This window comes from Salvelinus namaycush, chromosome 2 (genome assembly GCF_016432855.1).
Source record: "Salvelinus namaycush isolate Seneca chromosome 2, SaNama_1.0, whole genome shotgun sequence".
In the NCBI taxonomy this organism is placed as follows: Eukaryota; Metazoa; Chordata; class Actinopteri; order Salmoniformes; family Salmonidae; genus Salvelinus; species Salvelinus namaycush.
In genome coordinates this window covers 5675092-5696748 of record NC_052308.1, presented here as the reverse complement: position 1 = coordinate 5696748, position 21657 = coordinate 5675092, and the positions used below count along the sequence as shown (strand labels likewise).

The 21657-nt window shown below is 47.1% G+C and overlaps 1 protein-coding gene across 1 annotated transcript in view; it reads right to left on the bottom strand.

The window, feature by feature from the left end:
* LOC120020225 (plasma membrane calcium-transporting ATPase 2-like) overlaps window positions 1-21657 on the bottom strand; it is an 80101-nt gene that overhangs the window by 39394 nt on the left and 19050 nt on the right. The window contains exons 3-4 of the mRNA XM_038963756.1: window positions 14504-14596; window positions 12020-12061 (exon numbers count right to left, since the gene is read on the bottom strand). Coding sequence (XP_038819684.1) covers window positions 12020-12061; window positions 14504-14596 — 135 coding nt within the window. The remainder of the gene's footprint in view (window positions 1-12019; window positions 12062-14503; window positions 14597-21657) is intronic.

The window sequence follows — 21657 nt, the reverse complement described above, 5'->3', positions numbered from 1 at the left end:
TAACATCGCTAACATGGCTAACATCGCTAACATGGCTAACATCGCTAACATGGCTAACATGGCTAACATGGCTAACATCGCTAACATGGCTAACATCGCTAACATGGCTAACATCGCTAACATGGCTAACATGGCTAACATGGCTAATCGAGTGACTGTCAGTGACTGACATAACAATAGAGAAACTGCTGATGCAGAACCCGAAAGTTGAACTCACACCTTGTGTTTTCTAACTCTCAATAGTAAGATGAGTTTATACGTATACAGTATTTACAGTATATACATACACTACATGTCCAAAAAACACACAGCAATGCAATGCAGCAATGCCAACTTCATAGACGAACACTGGCAGTAGAATGGCCTTACTGAAGAGCTCACTGATTTTAAACTTGGCATCGTCATAGGATACCACCTTTCCAACAAGTCAGTTTTCCAACAAGCGCGTATTCGACATGTCAAAATTGTCTGTCCTAGATTAGTCCTATATGATAGATTTAGTCCTACACGATAGATTTAGTCCTACACGATAGATTTAGTCCTACACGATAGATTAGTCCTACACGATAGATTAGTCCTACACGATAGATTAGTCCTACACGATAGATTAGTCCTACACGATAGATTAGTCCTATACGATAGATTAGTCCTATATGATAGATTAGTCCTATATGATATATTTAGTCCTATATGCTAGACAAGTCCTATACGATAGATTAGTACTATATGATAGATTAGTGATGTGACTATATGTTATTGATGTGACTATAGGCTATAGATTTTCGAAAGTAACAAAAAAAAATCTCTAAACTCTCTGTTCCTTGCCTCAGGCTGCAGAGCTGTTCTCTCATCGAGTGATCAAATATTCACCCATCACACTATTCTCAATTTAATCTTCACTAATACGTCAAATTAATTTAGATTTAGTATGGCCCATTATCAAGTGGTGGGGAACAGGGGCGGGGGAATAAAGACAGTCCTTATGAACTCGAATAGCGGATGGATCCCGTGGGCTGTCCCGCCGGTCCGTTTTCCAATGATTTCTGATAGGCTACTTGGGTTTTATAGCGGGTCTGTGGTTAATATGAGCAGCTGAGAAGTCAATATAAAACACTTATTTCACTCCAGGCATTAACCAATGTTTTAGGACCATGCTCTCGCTGCATGACAGGTGATATTCCACACAAACTCTGTATGCCATGGGCTCTCCAACCCTGTTCCTGCCCAGTACTCTGTATGCCATGGGCTCTCCAACCCTGTTCCTGCAGCTACCCAGTACTCTGTATGCCATGGGCTCTCCAACCCTGTTCCTGTAGCTACCCAGTACTCTGTATGCCATGGGCTCTCCAACCCTGTTCCTGCAGCTACCCAGTACTCTGTATGCCATGGGCTCTCCAGCCCTGTTCCTGCAGCTACCCAGTACTCTGTATGTCATGGGCTCTCCAACCCTGTTCCTGCCCAGTACTCTGTATGCCATGGGCTCTCCAACCCTGTTCCTGCCCAGTACTCTGTATGCCATGGGCTCTCCAACCCTGTTCCTGCAGCTACCCAGTACTCTGTATGCCATGGCCTCTCCAACCCTGTTCCTGCAGCTACCCAGTACTCTGTATGTCATGGTCTCTCCAACCCTGTTCCTGCCCAGTACTCTGTATGCCATGGGCTCTCCAACCCTGTTCCTGCCCAGTACTCTGTATGCCATGGGCTCTCCAACCCTGTTCCTGCAGCTACCCAGTACTCTGTATGCCATGGCCTCTCCAACCCTGTTCCTGCAGCTACCCAGTACTCTGTATGCCATGGGCTCTCCAACCCTGTTCCTGCCCAGTACTCTGTATGCCATGGGCTCTCCAACCCTGTTCCTGCAGCTACCCAGTACTCTGTATGCCATGGTCTCTCCAACCCTGTTCCTGCAGCTACCCAGTACTCTGTATGCCATGGGCTCTCCAACCCTGTTCCTGCAGTTACCCAGTACTCTGTATGCCATGGGCTCTCCAACCCTGTTCCTGCAGCTACCCAGTACTCTGTATGCCATGGGCTCTCCAACCCTGTTCCTGCAGTTACCCAGTACTCTGTATGCCATGGGCTCTCCAACCCTGTTCCTGCTGCTACCCAGTACTCTGTATGCCATGGGCTCTCCAACCCTGTTCCTGCAGCTACCCAGTACTCTGTATGCCATGGGCTCTCCAACCCTGTTCCTGCCCAGTACTCTGTAAGCCATGGGCTCTCCAACCCTGTTCCTGCCCAGTACTCTGTATGCCATGGGCTCTCCAGCCCTGTTCCTGCAGCTACCCAGTACTCTGTATGCCATGGGCTCTCCAACCCTGTTCCTGCCCAGTACTCTGTAAGCCATGGGCTCTCCAACCCTGTTCCTGCCCAGTACTCTGTATGCCATGGACTCTCCAACCCTGTTCCTGCAGCTACCCAGTACTCTGTATGCCATGGCCTCTCCAACCCTGTTCCTGCAGCTACCCAGTACTCTGTATGCCATGGGCTCTCCAACCCTGTTCCTGCCCAGTACTCTGTATGCCATGGGCTCTCCAACCCTGTTCCTGCAGCTACCCAGTACTCTGTATGCCATGGTCTCTCCAACCCTGTTGCTGCAGCTACCCAGTACTCTGTATGCCATGGGCTCTCCAACCCTGTTCCTGCAGTTACCCAGTACTCTGTATGCCATGGGCTCTCCAACCCTGTTCCTGCAGCTACCCAGTACTCTGTATGCCATGGGCTCTCCAACCCTGTTCCTGCAGTTACCCAGTACTCTGTATGCCATGGGCTCTCCAACCCTGTTCCTGCTGCTACCCAGTACTCTGTATGCCATGGGCTCTCCAACCCTGTTCCTGCAGCTACCCAGTACTCTGTATGCCATGGGCTCTCCAGCCCTGTTCCTGCAGCTACCCAGTACTCTGTATGCCATGGGCTCTCCAACCCTGTTCCTGCCCAGTACTCTGTAAGCCATGGGCTCTCCAACCCTGTTCCTGCCCAGTACTCTGTATGCCATGGACTCTCCAACCCTGTTCCTGCAGCTACCCAGTACTATGTATGCCATGGGCTCTCCAACCGTGTTCCTGCAGCTACCCAGTACTCTGTATGCCATGGGCTCTCCAACCCTATTCCTGCAGCTACCCAGTACTCTGTATGCCATGGGCTCTCCAACCCTGTTCCTGCAGCTACCCAGTACTCTGTATGCCATGGGCTCTCCAACCCTGTTCCTGGAGCTACCCAGTACTCTGTATGCCATGGTCTCTCCAACCCTGTTCCTGCAGCTACCCAGTACTCTGTATGCCATGGGCTCTCCAACCCTGTTCCTGCAGCTACCCAGTACTCTGTATGCCATGGGCTCTCCAACCCTGTTCCTGCAGCTACCCAGTACTCTGTATGCCATGGGCTCTCCAAACCTGTTCCTGCCCAGTACTCTGTATGCCATGGTCTCTCCAACCCTGTTCCTGCATCTACCCAGTACTCTGTATGCCATGATCTCTCCAACCCTGTTCCTGCAGCTACCCAGTAGTCTGTATGCCATGGGCTCTCCAACCCTGTTCCTGCAGCTACCCAGTACTCTGTATGCCATGGTCTCTCCAACCCTGTTCCTGCAGCTACCCAGTACTCTGTATGCCATGGTCTCTCCAACCCTGTTCCTGCAGCTACCCAGTACTCTGTATGCCATGGTCTCTCCAACCCTGTTCCTGCAGCTACCCAGTACTCTGTATGCCATGGTCTCTCCAACCCTGTTCCTGCAGCTACCCAGTACTCTGTATGCCATGGTCTCTCCAACCCTGTTCCTGCAGCTACCCAGTACTCTGTATGCCATGGTCTCTCCAACCCTGTTCCTGGAGCTACCCAGTACTCTGTATGCCATGGTCTCTCCAACCCTGTTCCTGCAGCTACCCAGTACTCTGTATGCCATGGTCTCTCCAACCCTGTTCCTGCAGCTACCCAGTACTCTGTATGCCATTGGCTCTCCAACCCTGTTCCTGTAGCTACCCAGTACTCTGTATGCCATGGTCTCTCCAACCCTGTTCCTGCAGCTACCCAGTACTCTGTATGCCATGGTCTCTCCAACCCTGTTCCTGGAGCTACCCAGTACTCTGTATGCCATGGTCTCTCCAACCCTGTTCCTGGAGCTACCCAGTACTCTGTATGCCATGGTCTCTCCAACCCTGTTCCTGCAGCTACCCAGTACTCTGTATGCCATGGTCTCTCCAACCCTGTTCCTGCAGCTACCCAGTACTCTGTATGCCATTGGCTCTCCAACCCTGTTCCTGTAGCTACCCAGTACTCTGTATGCCATGGGCTCTCCAGCCCTGTTCCTGCAGCTACCCAGTACTCTGTATGCCATGGTCTCTCCAACCCTGTTCCTGCAGCTACCCAGTACTCTGTATGCCATGGGCTCTCCAACCCTGTTCCTGCAGCTACCCAGTACTCTGTATGCCATGGTCTCTCCAACCCTGTTCCTGCAGCTACCCAGTACTCTGTATGCCATGGTCTCTCTAACCCTGTTCCTGCAGTTACCCAGTACTCTGTATGCCATGGTCTCTCCAACCCTGTTCCTGCAGCTACCCAGTACTCTGTATGCCATGGACTCTCTAACCCCGTTCCTGCAGATACGCAGTGCTTCATTAGGAAAACCAAGTGAAATCTGTACGACATCGTTATTAAAATGTTTTCGGCAACGACACATCTTTAAATAAAAATGTTGACTGCCCGTCTGCCCTGCACGATGAAATTAACCCGTCTGCCCTGCACGATGAAATTAACCCGTCTGCCCTGCACGATGAAATTAACCCGTCTGCCCTGCACGATGAAATTAACCCGTCTGCCCTGCACGATGAAATTAACCCGTCTGCCCTGCACGATGAAATTAACCCGTCTGCCCTGCACGATGAAATTAACCCGTCTGCCCTGCACGATGAAATTAACCCGTCTGCCCTGCACGATGAAATTAACCCGTCTGCCCTGCACGATGAAATTAACCCGTCTGCCCTGCACGATGAAATTAACCCGTCTGCCCTGCACGATGAAATTAACCCGTCTGCCCTGCACGATGAAATTAACCCGTCTGCCCTGCACGATGAAATTAACCCGTCTGCCCTGCACGATGAAATTAACCCGTCTGCCCTGCACGATGAAATTAACCCGTCTGCCCTGCACGATGAAATTAACCCGTCTGCCCTGCACGATGAAATTAACCCGTCTGCCCTGCACGATGAAATTAACCCGTCTGCCCTGCACGATGAAATTAACCCGTCTGCCCTGCACGATGAAATTAACCCGTCTGCCCTGCACGATGAAATTAACCCGTCTGCCCTGCACGATGAAATTAACCCGTCTGCCCTGCACGATGAAATTAACCCGTCTGCCCTGCACGATGAAATTAACCCGTCTGCCCTGCACGATGAAATTAACCCGTCTGCCCTGCACGATGAAATTAACCCGTCTGCCCTGCACGATGAAATTAACCCGTCTGCCCTGCACGATGAAATTAACCCGTCTGCCCTGCACGATGAAATTAACCCGTCTGCCCTGCACGATGAAATTAACCCGTCTGCCCTGCACGATGAAATTAACCCGTCTGCCCTGCACGATGAAATTAACCCGTCTGCCCTGCACGATGAAATTAACCCGTCTGCCCTGCACGATGAAATTAACCCGTCTGCCCTGCACGATGAAATTAACCCGTCTGCCCTGCACGATGAAATTAACCCGTCTGCCCTGCACGATGAAATTAACCCGTCTGCCCTGCACGATGAAATTAACCCGTCTGCCCTGCACGATGAAATTAACCCGTCTGCCCTGCACGATGAAATTAACCCGTCTGCCCTGCACGATGAAATTAACAAAAGAGCGAGCTGAGAGATCGAAACGCATGAGATCTTCTGTTTAGCTAAAGTTGTCACCCAATTAACTAGGAAAATATTTTTAAAAAACAATCAAAATACCAATTCACGCTAATTTTTAAGCTAACTGTAAGCTGGCCCAACATAATGAATGAACCAACAGCATCCCCTAGATCTATACGTTCTCTCCCAGACTCATAGATAGAACGTTTGTAGCGTAGCATAAGGTAACCAGTCCATCCAGCATGCATAATAATACAGTCTACACTCATTACTGAAGTGTGTTTAATATTGGACTATAGGCTAGACCAATTATGTACCAAATACATTTTAAATCAGTTTGATGTTTTACTGTCGTGTGTAATATGCAGTAGACTATGTATTGTATAAAGGCATAATCATAATTTGAATTTAGTCTTTTTTTGGGGGGGGGGGGGGGGGCTTAGGCTCATAAGCCTATTAATAAGCATCAGCTCTAAATATACATAAGGGTGGTTTTTTAACGAATCATCACCTTAGAAAGGGCTGTCCATTTCGTTGTGTTGGGCTTTCAAACAACATCCACAATGAACATGTTTTATACTCAGTTTCAACTTCCTGCTTTCTTCAAAATGACCACAGCTTAGGCTGGTCCTGTGGCCTAACGCTATACAGTAATGACCACAGCTTAGGCTGGTCCTGTGGCCTAACGCTATACAGTAATGACCACAGCTTAGGCTGGTCCTGTGGCCTAACGCTATACAGTAATGACCACAACTTAGGCTGGTCCTGTGGCCTAACGCTATACAGTAATGACCACAGCTTAGGCTGGTCCTGTGGCCTAACGCTATACAGTAATGACCACAACTTAGACTGGTCCTGTGGCCTAACGCTATACAGTAATGACCACAACTTAGGCTGGTCCTGTGGCCTAACGCTATACAGTAATGACCACAACTTAGACTGGTCCTGTGGCCTAACGCTATACAGTAATGACCACAACTTAGACTGGTCCTGTGGCCTAACGCTATACAGTAATGACCACAACTTAGGCTGGTCCTGTGGCCTAACGCTATACAGTAATGACCACAACTTAGGCTGGTCCTGTGGCCTAACGCTATACAGTAATGACCACAACTTAGACTGGTCCTGTGGCCTAACGCTATACAGTAATGACCACAACTTAGGCTGGTCCTGTGGCCTAACGCTATACAGTAATGACCACAACTTAGGCTGGTCCTGTGGCCTAACGCTATACAGTAATGACCACAGCTTAGGCTGGTCCTGTGGCCTAACGCTATACAGTAATGACCACAACTTAGACTGGTCCTGTGGCCTAACGCTATACAGTAATGACCACAGCTTAGGCTGGTCCTGTGGCCTAACGCTATACAGTAATGACCACAGCTTAGGCTGGTCCTGTGGCCTAACGCTATACAGTAATGACCACAGCTTAGGCTGGTCCTGTGGCCTAACGCTATACAGTAATGACCAAAGCTTAGGCTGGTCCTGTGGCCTAACGCTATACAGTAATGACCACAGCTTAGACTGGTCCTGTGGCCTAACGCTATACAGTAATGACCACAGCTTAGACTGGTCCTGTGGCCTAACGCTATACAGTAATGACCACAACTTAGACTGGTCCTGTGGCCTAACGCTATACAGTAATGACCACAGCTTAGGCTGGTCCTGTGGCCTAACGCTATACAGTAATGACCACAGCTTAGACTGGTCCTGTGGCCTAACGCTATACAGTAATGACCACAACTTAGACTGGTCCTGTGGCCTAACGCTATACAGTAATGACCACAACTTAGGCTGGTCCTGTGGCCTAACGCTATACAGTAATGACCACAGCTTAGGCTGGTCCTGTGGCCTAACGCTATACGGGAATGAGCACAATTTAGGCTGGTCCATCCATTCAGGTGATACAGACCAGATATACAACCAACCTATTACACACCAGTGGTGTGCCCAACCAACAGAGACAGCTGTGGGATATCTTCAATACATTGACATGTCTACAGGTTCTAACGTCCCGCCGTAACTGTCTGAAGCAGTGATCCTTCTTAGGAAAAACATGTAACAGTTCCACATTTCAAAGCAAAGACATTTCAAAATACGATCTAAGAATGAGGGTTGTTGCTCAGAAGTTTCATGGATAGTTATACTTTAGACAAAGGGGGGGGGGGGGGAAACCACATCAACAAAAAGACTGTTCTGATCAGGTTAAGAAATGTACTTATTGTTGTGTGAGGTTAAAAGATACAGCTCACAACAGTCAATCCACATCTTACCTACAGTCATTTATGGTTCGTTCCAACAATTCTGTGTAACTTGGTAAAAAAAAAAAAGAAGGTTGATTTCACCTCATTTTCACACTGTGTCATAAAAAATATGTTCAAATTATTTAAAAAAAACCCATGTTTTTCCGTCTCAGGGTTGACTGTCACAGGGTTGACTATAACAGGGTTGACTATAACAGGGTTGACTGTCACAGGGTTGACTATAACAGGGTTGACTATAACAGGGTTGACTATAACAGGGTTGACTGTAACAGGGTTGACTGTAACAGGGTTGACTATAACAGGGTTGACTATAACAGGGTTGACTATAACAGGGTTGACTGTCACAGGGTTGACTATAACAGGGTTGACTGTCACAGGGTTGACTGTCACAGGGTTGACTATAACAGGGTTGACTGTCACAGGGTTGACTGTCACAGGGTTGACTATAACAGGGTTGACTGTCACAGGGTTGACTATAACAGGGTTGACTGTCACAGGGTTGACTATAACAGGGTTGACTGTCACAGGGTTGACTGTCACAGGGTTGACTATAACAGGGTTGACTGTCACAGGGTTGACTATAACAGGGTTGACTGTCACAGGGTTGACTGTCACAGGGTTGACTATAACAGGGTTGACTGTCACAGGGTTGACTATAACAGGGTTGACTGTCACAGGGTTGACTGTCACAGGGTTGACTATAACAGGGTTGACTGTCACAGGGTTGACTGTCACAGGGTTGACTATAACAGGGTTGACTGTCACAGGGTTGACTGTCACAGGGTTGACTATAACAGGGTTGACTAACAGGGTTGACTGTCACAGGGTTGACTGTCACAGGGTTGACTGTCACAGGGTTGACTGTCACAGGGTTGACTATAACAGGGTTGACTGTCACAGGGTTGACTATAACAGGGTTGACTATAACAGGGTTCATCGTAATGTGCCATGCTATTGTTTGAGGAGAGCTCCTAACAACAAAACAGTTTTTTTTCACCGCGATTGGTTTGATAATGTCACGATCGTCTTCTGGTGAATGAGTGGACCAAGGCGCAGCGGGATATAAATACATCCTCTTTATTTAGAGAAGAAGATGAACACCAAACGAAACACTTTACAAGCTACAAAACGAAAGTGCACACACAAGCTACTAACGTTTAGACATAGACAATTACCCACAACCTGCCTAATGCCTATGGCTGCCTAAATATGGCTCCCAATCAGAGACAACAATAAACAGCTGTCTCTGATTGAGAACCAAACCAGGCAACCATAGACTTTCCTAAACACCTACACTGAACACAACCCCATACACTCTACAAAACCCCTATACAATACAACCACCCAAGACGAGACAAATACACACAAACATCCCCCATGTCACACCCTGACCTAACTAAAATAATACAGAAAACAAAGATAACTAAGGCCAGGGCGTGACAGATAAATTCACCTCTGAAGGTGAAATGTGTACTTACATTCTGAAATCTTGCTATGATTTGTCATCCAAAGGGTCCCAGAGATAACATGAAGTGTCGTTTTGTTAGATAAAATAATTTTTCATATCCTAAAAAGGTCCATATAGCAGAAGCACGATCAATTTTGAATTTCCACTCGTTCAATTTGCAAAGAAAGGAATCTGTGAAAATCTAACCCTAAACATGGATTCAACGAGTCAAATCACATTAGTATCTATTCCTCAGAGATCCTAGAACGTAACCAGACTTCACTATATCATTAGGGGTGTAGTATATCCTATAGGACACCATATTTGGTCAGAGAGCGACACCTTCATGGCACGCCGATGACGCGGGCGGTCTTCACTTGAACGACTCTAACTTTGTCAAATAAGCACCAATCGTAGTCAATCGTAGCTAGCTAGATAACCAATGAGCTGGGCTTTACGGAAACCCTGTATCTGTCGTAAAATGTAGCTGCTAATCTTGTGCGACCGCATGCCTTTTCCTTTTGGACAAAAATTATAAGAATATTCAGAGTTACGAAGTTATGAAAACTGATTGTTTTGCAAATGTTGAACTTATAATATGGCTACTAATACTGGAAAAGCTAAATCAAAGTCCAAGTTTACAGATTTGACGACATTCTTGCAGAGAAATGTAATATGAATGCAACTGTCTCCTTCACGATTTGCCCAAAAGTACCTGGGTGACTTCACACTAAATGTCATGGAGAACGCTCATACTTCAAGTTATCCGTCTGAAACACATTGCACATACACTGCTGCCATCTTGTGGACACCATCGGAATTACAACCGGAATAATGCTTGGAACTGGGAACCTTTCTGTTGCATTTCAAAGATGGTGGTAGAAAAAAACCGTTGTATTTTCTTTTACCAGATCTATTATGTTATATTCTCCTACATTCAATTCACATTTCCACAAACTTCAAAGTGTTTCCTTTCAAATGGTACCAAGAATATGCATATCCTTGCTTCAGGGCCTGAGCTACAGGCAGTTAGATTTGGGTATGTCATTTTAGGAGAAAATTGAAAAAAAGGGGGATATCCCTAAGAAGTGAAATCAGCCATAAATCCCCCCGTGACAAAGGGAACGGACGCATGTGGTGTTTTGCAAAAGGCAAAAGGGCAATTGAATGCAAGCGTCACAAAAAACAAATGTAATTGCTTAACTATTTCTAGCCGTATGGGTAACATGTTCTGCTCAGTTTTCTGCCACAAAACACCAAAAACAAAACGATTAGAACCAGCTCACCTGCTTTTACACTTCGATTACAAGATGTTCAATGTTACTTTCAAAAAATAAAATATAAATATAATATTTATATTATATATTATTATATATATTATAAATATATTAAAGAGAGTTCACAACAGGGTTCACCTTAAAATGAGGTACAGACGTAAATGAGTCACTAACCACATTAAATAAATAATCACAATGACGGTGAAAACTTGATGGGATTAAGTGGGTTGAAGTCTATTATTCATTTAAAAATCTAATTGATTGAATTCTCCATCTGGTCTATATTAAAGGGCACTTCGTTTAATATAACAGGCTTTTCAAAAAAGCACAATTTCTACATAGAATATCAAAAGGACGTAAATGCCACTCATTTCATGGAATGACCCTTACGTATCCTTTGTTTTTTCATTAAGAATATGATTCTTAACATTTGTGTCTGTATGTAGACAACATTCAGTATTCTTCAGGAGATCAATAACAGACTCATTATTTGCCCTTGGTTACCTTATCACTTTGAGCACTGGTGGAAAACCCTGTTTACAATACCCTGCACAGCCCTGTGTGACCTAACCTGTTAGCAATACACAGTGGTAACCTAATTTACAGGAGAGAGAGAGAGAGAGAGAGAGAGAGAGACAGAGAGAGAGAGAGAGAGACAGAGAGAGAGAGAGAGAGAGACAGAGAGAGAGAGAGAGAGAGAGAGAGAGAGAGAGAGAGAGAGAGAGAGAGAGAGAGAGAGAGAGAGAGAGAGAGAGATAGAGAGAGAGAGAGAGAGACAGAGAGACAGAGAGAGAGAGAGAGAGAGAGAGAGAGAGAGAGAGAGAGAGAAAATCTTTGAGACCTAGAGCTGAGACAGCCACAGCGCTGCAGACTGACTGACAACAACACTGCAGACACAAGACGTACATCAGGCGGAATGGATGTTAATTCAACATTAGAGGAACCTTAAGAGACTCAAAGTTAGAGGAACGTTCGAGCTAGGCTTGCAAAAATTCTGATAACTTTCCCAAAATGAATAGGTTTGTCCAGAAATTCTGGTCGGAAAATTCCTTAAATCAAGGAATAAGCAGAAAATCTGGAATTCTCCGACCAGGAGAAACCTGGGAAATCTGGGAATTTTGTGGGAAAGTTACCGGAATTTTTGCAACCCTAGTTAGAGCACATCCCAACCATGGGGGAAAGTTGAAAATAGGTTACCTTTAGTCTGGTTGTTCTCCATATTGCCATCCTGTATTTTACCTACGATGGAGACATACGAGACACAGAACAATAAGAACCAAAGCAGACAATAAACAAACAATCATTACAGAGGACAAACATTACAGTGACATAAAAAGGAAAACAATAACATGTATATTTATTGAGCATTGTCAGGCGTACAGGACAGAAAAGCTACTTTTTAATGAGGTAGATGCTGCTTCAGGGATGGTCATTTGGATGTCTGCTAATTTTTCCAATTTGAATTGTTGTGTGTGTATGCCTGGGCTTGCTAACGAGTCAACAACTATTAGAAATAATGTCAATCAAAATAGATAATTGATAATACAACGAGATTAGAAAATAATGTGACTATTCAGTCAATTAGGGAAATGTCATGTTTTGAAAGGTTGCTTAGGTGAACTACAAAATAATAAAATATATATATTTGAAAACATTGTTCTGAAGTGTATTTTATAATCGCTGTAAAAATAAAACACACACAGTTCAAACTGAAGTAATTCACTTTGTATTTCTGTTTCTGTCTGGGTTGGATGAAAACAGTACGTTTACTTCAATAAACTTCAAAAGGGATCTGAGGGTGATGCAACTATTGTTATTTGATATCAAGTTTTGTCAATTGCTTGATGTTAAACTGTACTTGAATAACTACAAGACCGATGCTATAATCACAGCTCAGATTTCCTCTCTATGGATCAGCGTGTTCATTTTGAAGAGCGGCATACTCACAGACTACCGGAAGTGACATACTCAGACTACAGGACGTGACATACTCACAGACTACAGCAAGTGACATACTCACAGACTACAGCAAGTGACATACTCACAGACTACAGGAAGTGACATACTCACAGACTACAGGAAGTGACAAACTCACAGACTACAGGACGTGACATACTCACAGACTACAGGAAGTGACATACTCACATACTACAGGAAGTGACATACTCACATACTACAGGAAGTGACATACTCACAGACTACAGGAAGTGACATACTCACATACAGACTACAGGGAATTCCACACATCAACAGTACAAGAAAAGCCATTCAGATATTTCGAGGTATCGAGACACAGAATTACAGAGTTACAAGATACAGTACAATGAGGAAATAGAGCAACCCACACACACACACACACACACACACACACACACACACACACACACACACACACACACACACACACACACACACACACACACACACACACACACACACACACACACACACACACACACACACACACACACACACACACACACACACACACACACACAAACACACAGAGCATGCAGTGTAAGACTGAGGTCAGGATTCTCATGCACGGTCAGAGAGAGAGAGAGAGAGAGAAAGAGAGAGAGAGTGAGAGAGACAGAGACAGAGACACAGAGAGAGAGAGAGAGGGAGGGAGAGGGAGAGAGAGAGAGAGAGAAAAGGGAGAGGAATTGAACGCTGGAGAGAAAAAGACAATAGGACAGAAATCCTCCCACAAAGAAATATTTCTAAAACAGGGATTCTGAAGGAGACTAGCAGGGGTCTGATAGAAGGTTAAGGATGGAGGATAATGAAAGCCACATAATCCTACACAGAGCATTTTTACTCCAAGGTTCATCCTACCAACAACAGGAGGAAAACTCATGTATTCATTCGTATCTACCGATTGAAAAACAAAACGATGAATAACTTGTTTTTAAGACAGAAATGAAAGCGTTTAAGTTTAAGCTACTTGGAGAAATGAACCCTGTTGAAAACCTACAGTAACTACCGGGCAGAAAGATTTCGCCTACATTCACGGCCTGTTGCACACTGGGTAATGGTTCTCTATTCAGTTCATTGGATCTTTGACGATGAACTATAACGGGAACTTTTTAAATTTTTATTTAGATACAACATTTAAAAGAGTTCAAAAGTTGGTGGAAATTGAGTTGGATCCTGTTCAAAAGTATGACGCTCACGTTACAGTTGTGTACCAGACAGAAACTCTTCCCATCGCCTGCATCTGCACAATAACATACCCAGACTGTTTCTCAGTCAGTCAGCGTAATGGATACTTCTATTCAGTTCACTTCAACCATAACATCCGATCCGTTCCCAGAGGACACGGAAGGAAAGTCCCAAAGCTGAGAAGAAGACTGTTCACAACACAATGCCTGCGTCACAAATGGCACCCTATTCCCTAAATAGTGAACTAATTTTGACCAGGGACTGTAGGGTGCTATTTGGGACTTGGGTAGATTCATCTACTTCAGACATCAGTCACAGGAAACTAGTAATAACTCAAACCAATGACTTTGCTTATCCTTTATGAGGGAGGAGGGAGGAGGTAAAGACAGTCGGAGGAGGGAGGAGAGGAGGAGGTAGAGGAGGATGATGTTAAGGGCAGAAAGAGGTGGAAGAGGGAGGAGGCAGTTGTACCCAGCAGGAGGTAGCAGGACAGGAAGGAGGTTCTGGTCAACCTACCATTGACTAGGCTGGCATTGCCAGGTGCAATACCGCCTGCAGCACCATCGGTGGCTATAGTTGCGATGGGGTGGGCAGAGGGATGGGGGCAGTCTAGCAAGTAAATCATGGGTAAAAAAAAGACGGGCAACAGTGAACCAAAAGAACATGGTTAGAAGCCTGAATAACCAAAGAACATGGTTAACATCCTGAATAACCAAAGAACATGGTTATAAACCTGAATAACCAAAGAACATGGTTAACATCCTGAATAACCAAAGAACATGGTTAACATCCTGAATAACCAAAGAACATGGTTAACATCCTGAATAACCAAAGAACATGGTTAACATCCTGAATAACCAAAGAACATGGTTAACATCCTGAATAACCAAAGAACATGGTTAACATCCTGAATAACCAAAGAACATGGTTAACATCCTGAATAACCAAAGAACATGGTTAACATCCTGAATAACCAAAGAACATGGTTAACATCCTGAATAACCAAAGAACATGGTTAACATCCTGAATAACCAAATAACATGGTTAGAAGTATGATTTGTGTTGTTGCTGCAGTTAATTCACACTAGGATTGCCAAAAAAGCCCAACATTTCTCCAAACAGGGAATAATGGATAAGTGACCAGATTTGTGCAACCCTAGTTCACACACTGATGTTTAAAACTGAGAGGACTGGAGGAACAGTACAGACATTACAAACATACATGAACATGGAACAGGTTCACCATAATAATAATGGATCAACTAAATGAATGGAACTGGTTCAATAATACTAATGGATCAACCTAAATGAATGGAACTGGTTCAATAATACTAATGGATCAACTAAATGAATGGAACAAATTCAACATAATACTAATGGATCAACTAAATGAATGGAACAGGTTCAATAATACTAATGGATCAACTAAATGAATGGAACTGGTTCAACATAATACTAATGGATCAACTAAATGAATGGAACTGGTTCAACATAATACTAATGGATCAACTAAATGAATGGAACAGGTTCAACAATACTAATGGATCAACTAAATGAATGGAACAGGTTCAACAATACTAATGGATCAACTAAATGAATGGAACTGGTTCAACAATACTAATGGATCAACTAAATGAATGGAACTGGTTCAACATAATACTAATGGATCAACTAAATGAATGGAACAGGTTCAACATAATACTAAAGGGGAAAGAGAGGAAGGTTTGACCCATTTCTTGAACGAAAACAAACCAGTGAAGAGAGAGAAAACCTCAGGCTAAAACCCGCTATCTGTCAGGTGGGTAACTACTGTATTGGTTGTAACAACACCTAATCAATACGTAATCCATATGTATTCCAGGGCTTAATCAATCAATACGATCAATCAATGTCAACCATGTTATTCGTGTCACGTCATTGAGCAGCAAAATAGATCCAAAACGCAGCAATGTGATTGGAACAGGAACACAGTGTGCCTCCATGTCATTCCATCACTGCGATAACGGCTACAGGACATCCAGACGACCGGTGGAGGGGGAACACACCACCTGTTACCTACTCTGGGGTGGAATCGGAGGCAATGCTTTACAAAGAACAGAGTTCACACAATATTAAATTATATTTTACACGTAGAAATTACGTTCTGAATGAGTTTAAACTCTTAGGATTTTACACTGGCAGTTGCCATTGTTTTTTATTCCAATGCCACCTTTGTGCATACTGTACCCTTCACATGCAACGGTTTCCTTCACAGGAGGGTAGAAGATACATCAGTAGAATCTTCCGGTCTATTACTGCGTACCAAATGGCACCCTATTCCCTAATAGTGCACTACTTTAGACCAGAGCCCTATGGCACCCTACTCCCTATATAGTGCACTACTTTAGACCAGAGCCCTATGGCACCCTATTCCCTATATAGGGAATAGGGTGCCATTTGGGACCCACCCTATGTTTCAGGAGCGGGGACAGATGATCAAAACATCAATCTATTAAAGTTGAATCTCTTTAAAGTCTGTCTGGGGTGAATTGGTGAATGTTAAATCATTCCTTGTGAAGTTACTATTACTATTTAACTCAGCAGATCTCTTTAGTGAATTTAACCAATCACAGGCTGTGATTATGTTGATTTTAAACCAATCACAGGCTGTGATTATGTTGATTTAACCAATCACAGGCTAGGATCATGTTGATTTAACAAATCACAGGCTGGGATTTTTGGTAATAATGTTGATTTAACCAATCACAGGCTAGGATCATGTTGATTTAACCAATAACAGGCTGGAATCATGTTGATTTAACCAATCACAGGCTGTGATCATGTTGATTTAACCAATCACAGGCTTTGATCATGTTGATTTTAACCAATCACAGGCTTTGATCATGTTGGTTTAACCAATCACAGGCTTGGATCATGTTAATGTAAACCAATCACACGCTTTGATCATGTTGATTTAACCAATCACAGGCGTGGATCATGTGGATGTAAACCAATCACAGGCTTTGATGTGGGACATTTGAAACTGTAATTGGGGACGGTGGACGAGATTGGGTTTTCTGAGGAGACTGAAGCCGGGTCGGTTACTGTTGGTTAGGGACAGGGAAGGGGTTGGGGTAGTTAGAGGGACAGGGAAGGGTTGGGGTAGTTAGAGGGACAGGGAAGGGTTGGGGTAGTTAGAGGGACAGGGAAGGGGTTGGGGTAGTTAGAGGGACAGGAAGGGGTTGGGGTAGTTAGAGGACAGGGAAGGGGTTGGGGTAGTTAGAAGGGACAGGGAAGGGGTTGGGGTAGTTAGAGGGACAGGGAAGGGGTTGGGGTAGTTAGAGGGACAGGGAAGGGGTTGGGGTAGTTAGAGGGACATGGAAGGGTGTTGGGTAGTTAGAGGGACAGGGAGGGGGTTGGGGGTAGTTAGAGGGACAGGGAGGGGTTGGGGTAGTTAGAGGGACAGGGAGGGGGTTGGGTAGTTTAGAGGGACAGGGAAGGGGTTGGGGTAGTTAGAGGGACAGGGGAGGGGTTGGGGTTGTAGTTAGAGGGACAGGAAGGGGTTGGGGTAGTTAGAGGGACAGGGAAGGGGTTGGGGTAGTTAGAGGGACAGGGAGGGGGTTGGGGTAGTTAGAGGGACAGGGAAGGGGTTGGGGTAGTTAGAGGGACAGGGAAGGGGTTGGGGTAGTTAGAGGGACAGGGGGGGTTGGGGTAGTTAGAGGGACAGGGAAGGGGTTGGGGTAGTTAGAGGGACAGGGAAGGGGTTGGGGTAGTTAGAGGGACAGGGAAGGGGTTGGGGTAGTTAGAGGGACAGGGAAGGGGTTGGGGTAGTTAGAGGGACAGGGAGGGGGTTGGGGTAGTTAGAGGGACAGGGAGGGGGTTGGGGTAGTTAGAGGGACAGGGAGGGGGTTGGGGTAGTTAGAGGGACAGGGAAGGGGTTGGGGTAGTTAGAGGGACAGGGGAGGGGTTGGGGTAGTTAGAGGGACAGGGAAGGGGTTGGGGTAGTTAGAGGGACAGGGAAGGGGTTGGGGTAGTTAGAGGGACAGGGAGGGGGTTGGGGTAGTTAGAGGGACAGGGAAGGGTGGGGTAGTTAGAGGGACAGGGAGGGGGTAGTTCAGTAGGGTAGTTAGAGGGACAGGGAAGGGGGTAGTTCAGTAGGGTAGTTAGAGGGACAGGGAGGGGGTTGGGGTAGTTAGAGGGACAGGGAAGGGGTTGGGGTAGTTAGAGGGACAGGAAGGGGTTGGGGTAGTTAGAGGGACAGGGAGGGGTTGGGGTAGTTAGAGGGACAGGGAAGGGGTTGGGGTAGTTAGAGGGACAGGGAGGGGGTAGTTCAGTAGGGTAGTTAGAGGGACAGGGAAGGGGGTAGTTCAGTAGGGTAGTTAGAGGGACAGGGAGGGGGTTGGGGTAGTTAGAGGGACAGGGAAGGGGTTGGGGTAGTTCAGTGGGGTAGTTAGAGGGACAGGGAAGAGGTTGGGGTAGTTAGAGGGACAGGGAAGGGGTTGGGGTAGTTAGAGGGACAGGGAGGGGTAGTTCAGTAGGGTAGTTAGAGGGACAGGGAAGGGGTTGGGGTAGTTAGAGGGACAGGGAAGGGTTGGGGTAGTTAGAGGGACAGGGAGGGGGTAGTCAGTAGGGTAGTTAGAGGGACAGGAAGGGGGTAGTTCAGTAGGGTAGTTAGAGGGACAGGGAGGGGGGTTGGGTAGTTAGAGGGACAGGAAGGGGTTGGGTAGTTCAGTGGGGTAGTTAGAGGGACAGGGAAGGGGTTGGGGTAGTTCAGTGGGGTAGTTAGAGGGACAGGAAGGGGTTGGGGTAGTTAGAGGGACAGGGAAGGGGTTGGGGTAGTTCAGTGGGGTAGTTAGAGGGACAGGGAAGGGGTTGGGGTAGTTCAGTGGGTAGTTAGAGGGACAGGGAAGGGGTTGGGGTAGTTAGAGGGACAGGGAAGGGGTTGGGGTAGTTCAGTGGGGTAGTTAGAGGGACAGGGAAGGGGTTGGGGTAGTTCAGTGGGGTAGTTAGAGGGACAGGGAAGGGGTTGGGTAGTTCAGTGGGGTAGTTAGAGGGACAGGGAAGGGGTTGGGGTAGTTAGAGGGACAGGGAAGGGGTTGGGGTAGTTCAGTAGGGTAGTTAGAGGGACAGGGAAGGGGTTGGGGTAGTTCAGTGGGGTAGTTAGAGGGACAGGAAGGGGTTGGGGTAGTTAGAGGGACAGGGAAGGGGTTGGGGTAGTTCAGTAGGGTAGTTAGAGGGACAGGGAAGGGGTTGGGGTAGTTCAGTGGGGTAGTTAGAGGGACAGGGAAGGGGTTGGGGTCGTTAGAGGGACAGGGAAGGGTTGGGGTAGTTAGAGGGACAGGGAAGGGGTTGGGGTAGTTCAGTGGGGTAGTTAGAGGGACAGGGAAGGGGTAGTTCAGTAGGGTAGTTAGAGGGACAGGGAAGGGGTTGGGGTAGTTCAGTAGGGTAGTTAGAGGACAGGGAAGGGGTTGGGGTAGTTAGAGGGACAGGGAGGGGGTAGATCAGTAGGGTAGTTAGAGGACAGGGAAGGGGGTAGTTCAGTAGGGTAGTTAGAGGGACAGGGAGGGGTTGGGGTAGTTAGAGGGACAGGGAAGGGGTTGGGGTAGTTCAGTGGGGTAGTTAGAGGGACAGGAAGGGGTTGGGGTAGTTCAGTGGGGTAGTTAGAGGGACAGGGAAGGGGTTGGGGTAGTTAGAGGGACAGGGAAGGGGGTGGGGTAGTTCAGTGGGGTAGTTAGAGGGACAGGGAAGGGGTTGGGGTAGTTCAGTGGGGTAGTTAGAGGGACAGGGAAGGGTTGGGGTAGTTAGAGGGACAGGGAAGGGGTTGGGGTAGTTCAGTGGGGTAGTTAGAGGGACAGGGAAGGGGTTGGGGTAGTTCAGTGGGTAGTTAGAGGGACAGGAAGGGTTGGGGTAGTTAGAGGGACAGGGAAGGGGTTGGGGTAGTTCAGTAGGGTAGTTAGAGGGACAGGGAAGGGGTTGGGGTAGTTCAGTGGGGTAGTTAGAGGGACAGGGAAGGGGTTGGGGTAGTTAGAGGGACAGGGAAGGGGTTGGGGTAGTTCAGTAGGGTAGTTAGAGGGACAGGGAAGGGGTTGGGGTAGTTCAGTGGGGTAGTTAGAGGGACAGGGAAGGGTTGGGTAGTTCAGTGGGTAGTTAGAGGGACAGGGAAGGGGTTGGGGTAGTTAGAGGGACAGGGAAGGGGTTGGGGTAGTTCAGTAGGGTAGTTAGAGGGACAGGGAAGGGGTTGGGGTAGTTCAGTGGGGTAGTTAGAGGGACAGGGAAGGGGTTGGGGTAGTTAGAGGGACAGGGAAGGGGTTGGGGTAGTTCAGTAGGGTAGTTAGAGGGACAGGGAAGGGGTTGGGGTAGTTCAGTGGGTAGTTAGAGGGACAGGGAAGGGGTTGGGGTAGTTAGAGGGACAGGGAAGGGGTTGTGTGGTAGAGGGACAGGGAAGGGGTTGGGGTAGTTCAGTGGGGTAGTTAGAGGGACAGGGAAGGGGTTGGGGTAGTTCAGTGGGGTAGTTAGAGGGACAGGGAAGGGGTTGGGGTAGTTAGAGGGACAGGGAAGGGGTTGGGGTAGTTCAGTAGGGTAGTTAGAGGGACAGGGAAGGGGTTGGGGTAGTTCAGTGGGGTAGTTAGAGGGACAGGGAAGGGGTTGGGGTAGTTAGAGGGACAGGGAAGGGGTTGGGTAGTTCAGTAGGGTAGTTAGAGGGACAGGGAAGGGGTTGGGGTAGTTCAGTGGGGTAGTTAGAGGGACAGGGAAGGGGTTGGGTAGTTCAGTGGGGTAGTTAGAGGGACAGGGAAGGGGTTGGGGTAGTTAGAGGGACAGGGAAGGGGTTGGGTAGTTCAGTAGGGTAGTTAGAGGGACAGGGAAGGGGTTGGGGTAGTTCAGTGGGGTAGTTAGAGGGACAGGGAAGGGGTTGGGGTAGTTAGAGGGACAGGGAAGGGGTTGGGGTAGTTCAGTAGGGTAGTTAGAGGGACAGGGAAGGGGTTGGGGTAGTTCAGTGGGGTAGTTAGAGGGACAGGGAAGGGGTTGGGGTAGTTAGAGGGACAGGGAAGGGGTTGGGGTAGTTAGAGGGACAGGGAAGGGGTTGGGGTAGTTCAGTGGGGTAGTTAGAGGGACAGGGAAGGGGTTGGGGTAGTTAGAGGACAGGGAAGGGGTTGGGGTAGTTAGAGGGACAGGGAAGGGGTTGGGGTAGTTCAGTGGGGTAGTAGAGGGACAGGGAAGGGGTTGGGGTAGTTCAGTGGGGTAGTAGAGGGACAGGGAAGGGGTTGGGGTAGTTAGAGGGACAGGGAAGGGGTTGGGGTAGTTAGAGGGACAGGGAAGGGGTTGGGTAGTTCAGTAGGGTAGTTAGAGGGACAGGGAAGGGGTTGGGGTAGTTCAGTAGGGTAGTTAGAGGGACAGGGAAGGGGTTGGGTAGTTCAGTAGGGTAGTTAGAGGGACAGGGAAGGGGTTGGGGTAGTTCAGTGGGGTAGTTAGAGGGACAGGGAGGGGGTTGGGGTAGTTAGAGAGACAGGGAAGGGGTTGGGTAGTTAGAGGGACAGGGAAGGGGTTGGGGTAGTTAGAGGGACAGGGAAGGGGTTGGGGGTAGTTAGAGGGACAGGGAAGGGGTTGGGGTAGTTAGAGGGACAGGGACGGGGTTGGGTAGTTAGAGGGACAGGGAAGGGGTTGGGTAGTTCAGTAGGGTAGTTAGAGGGACA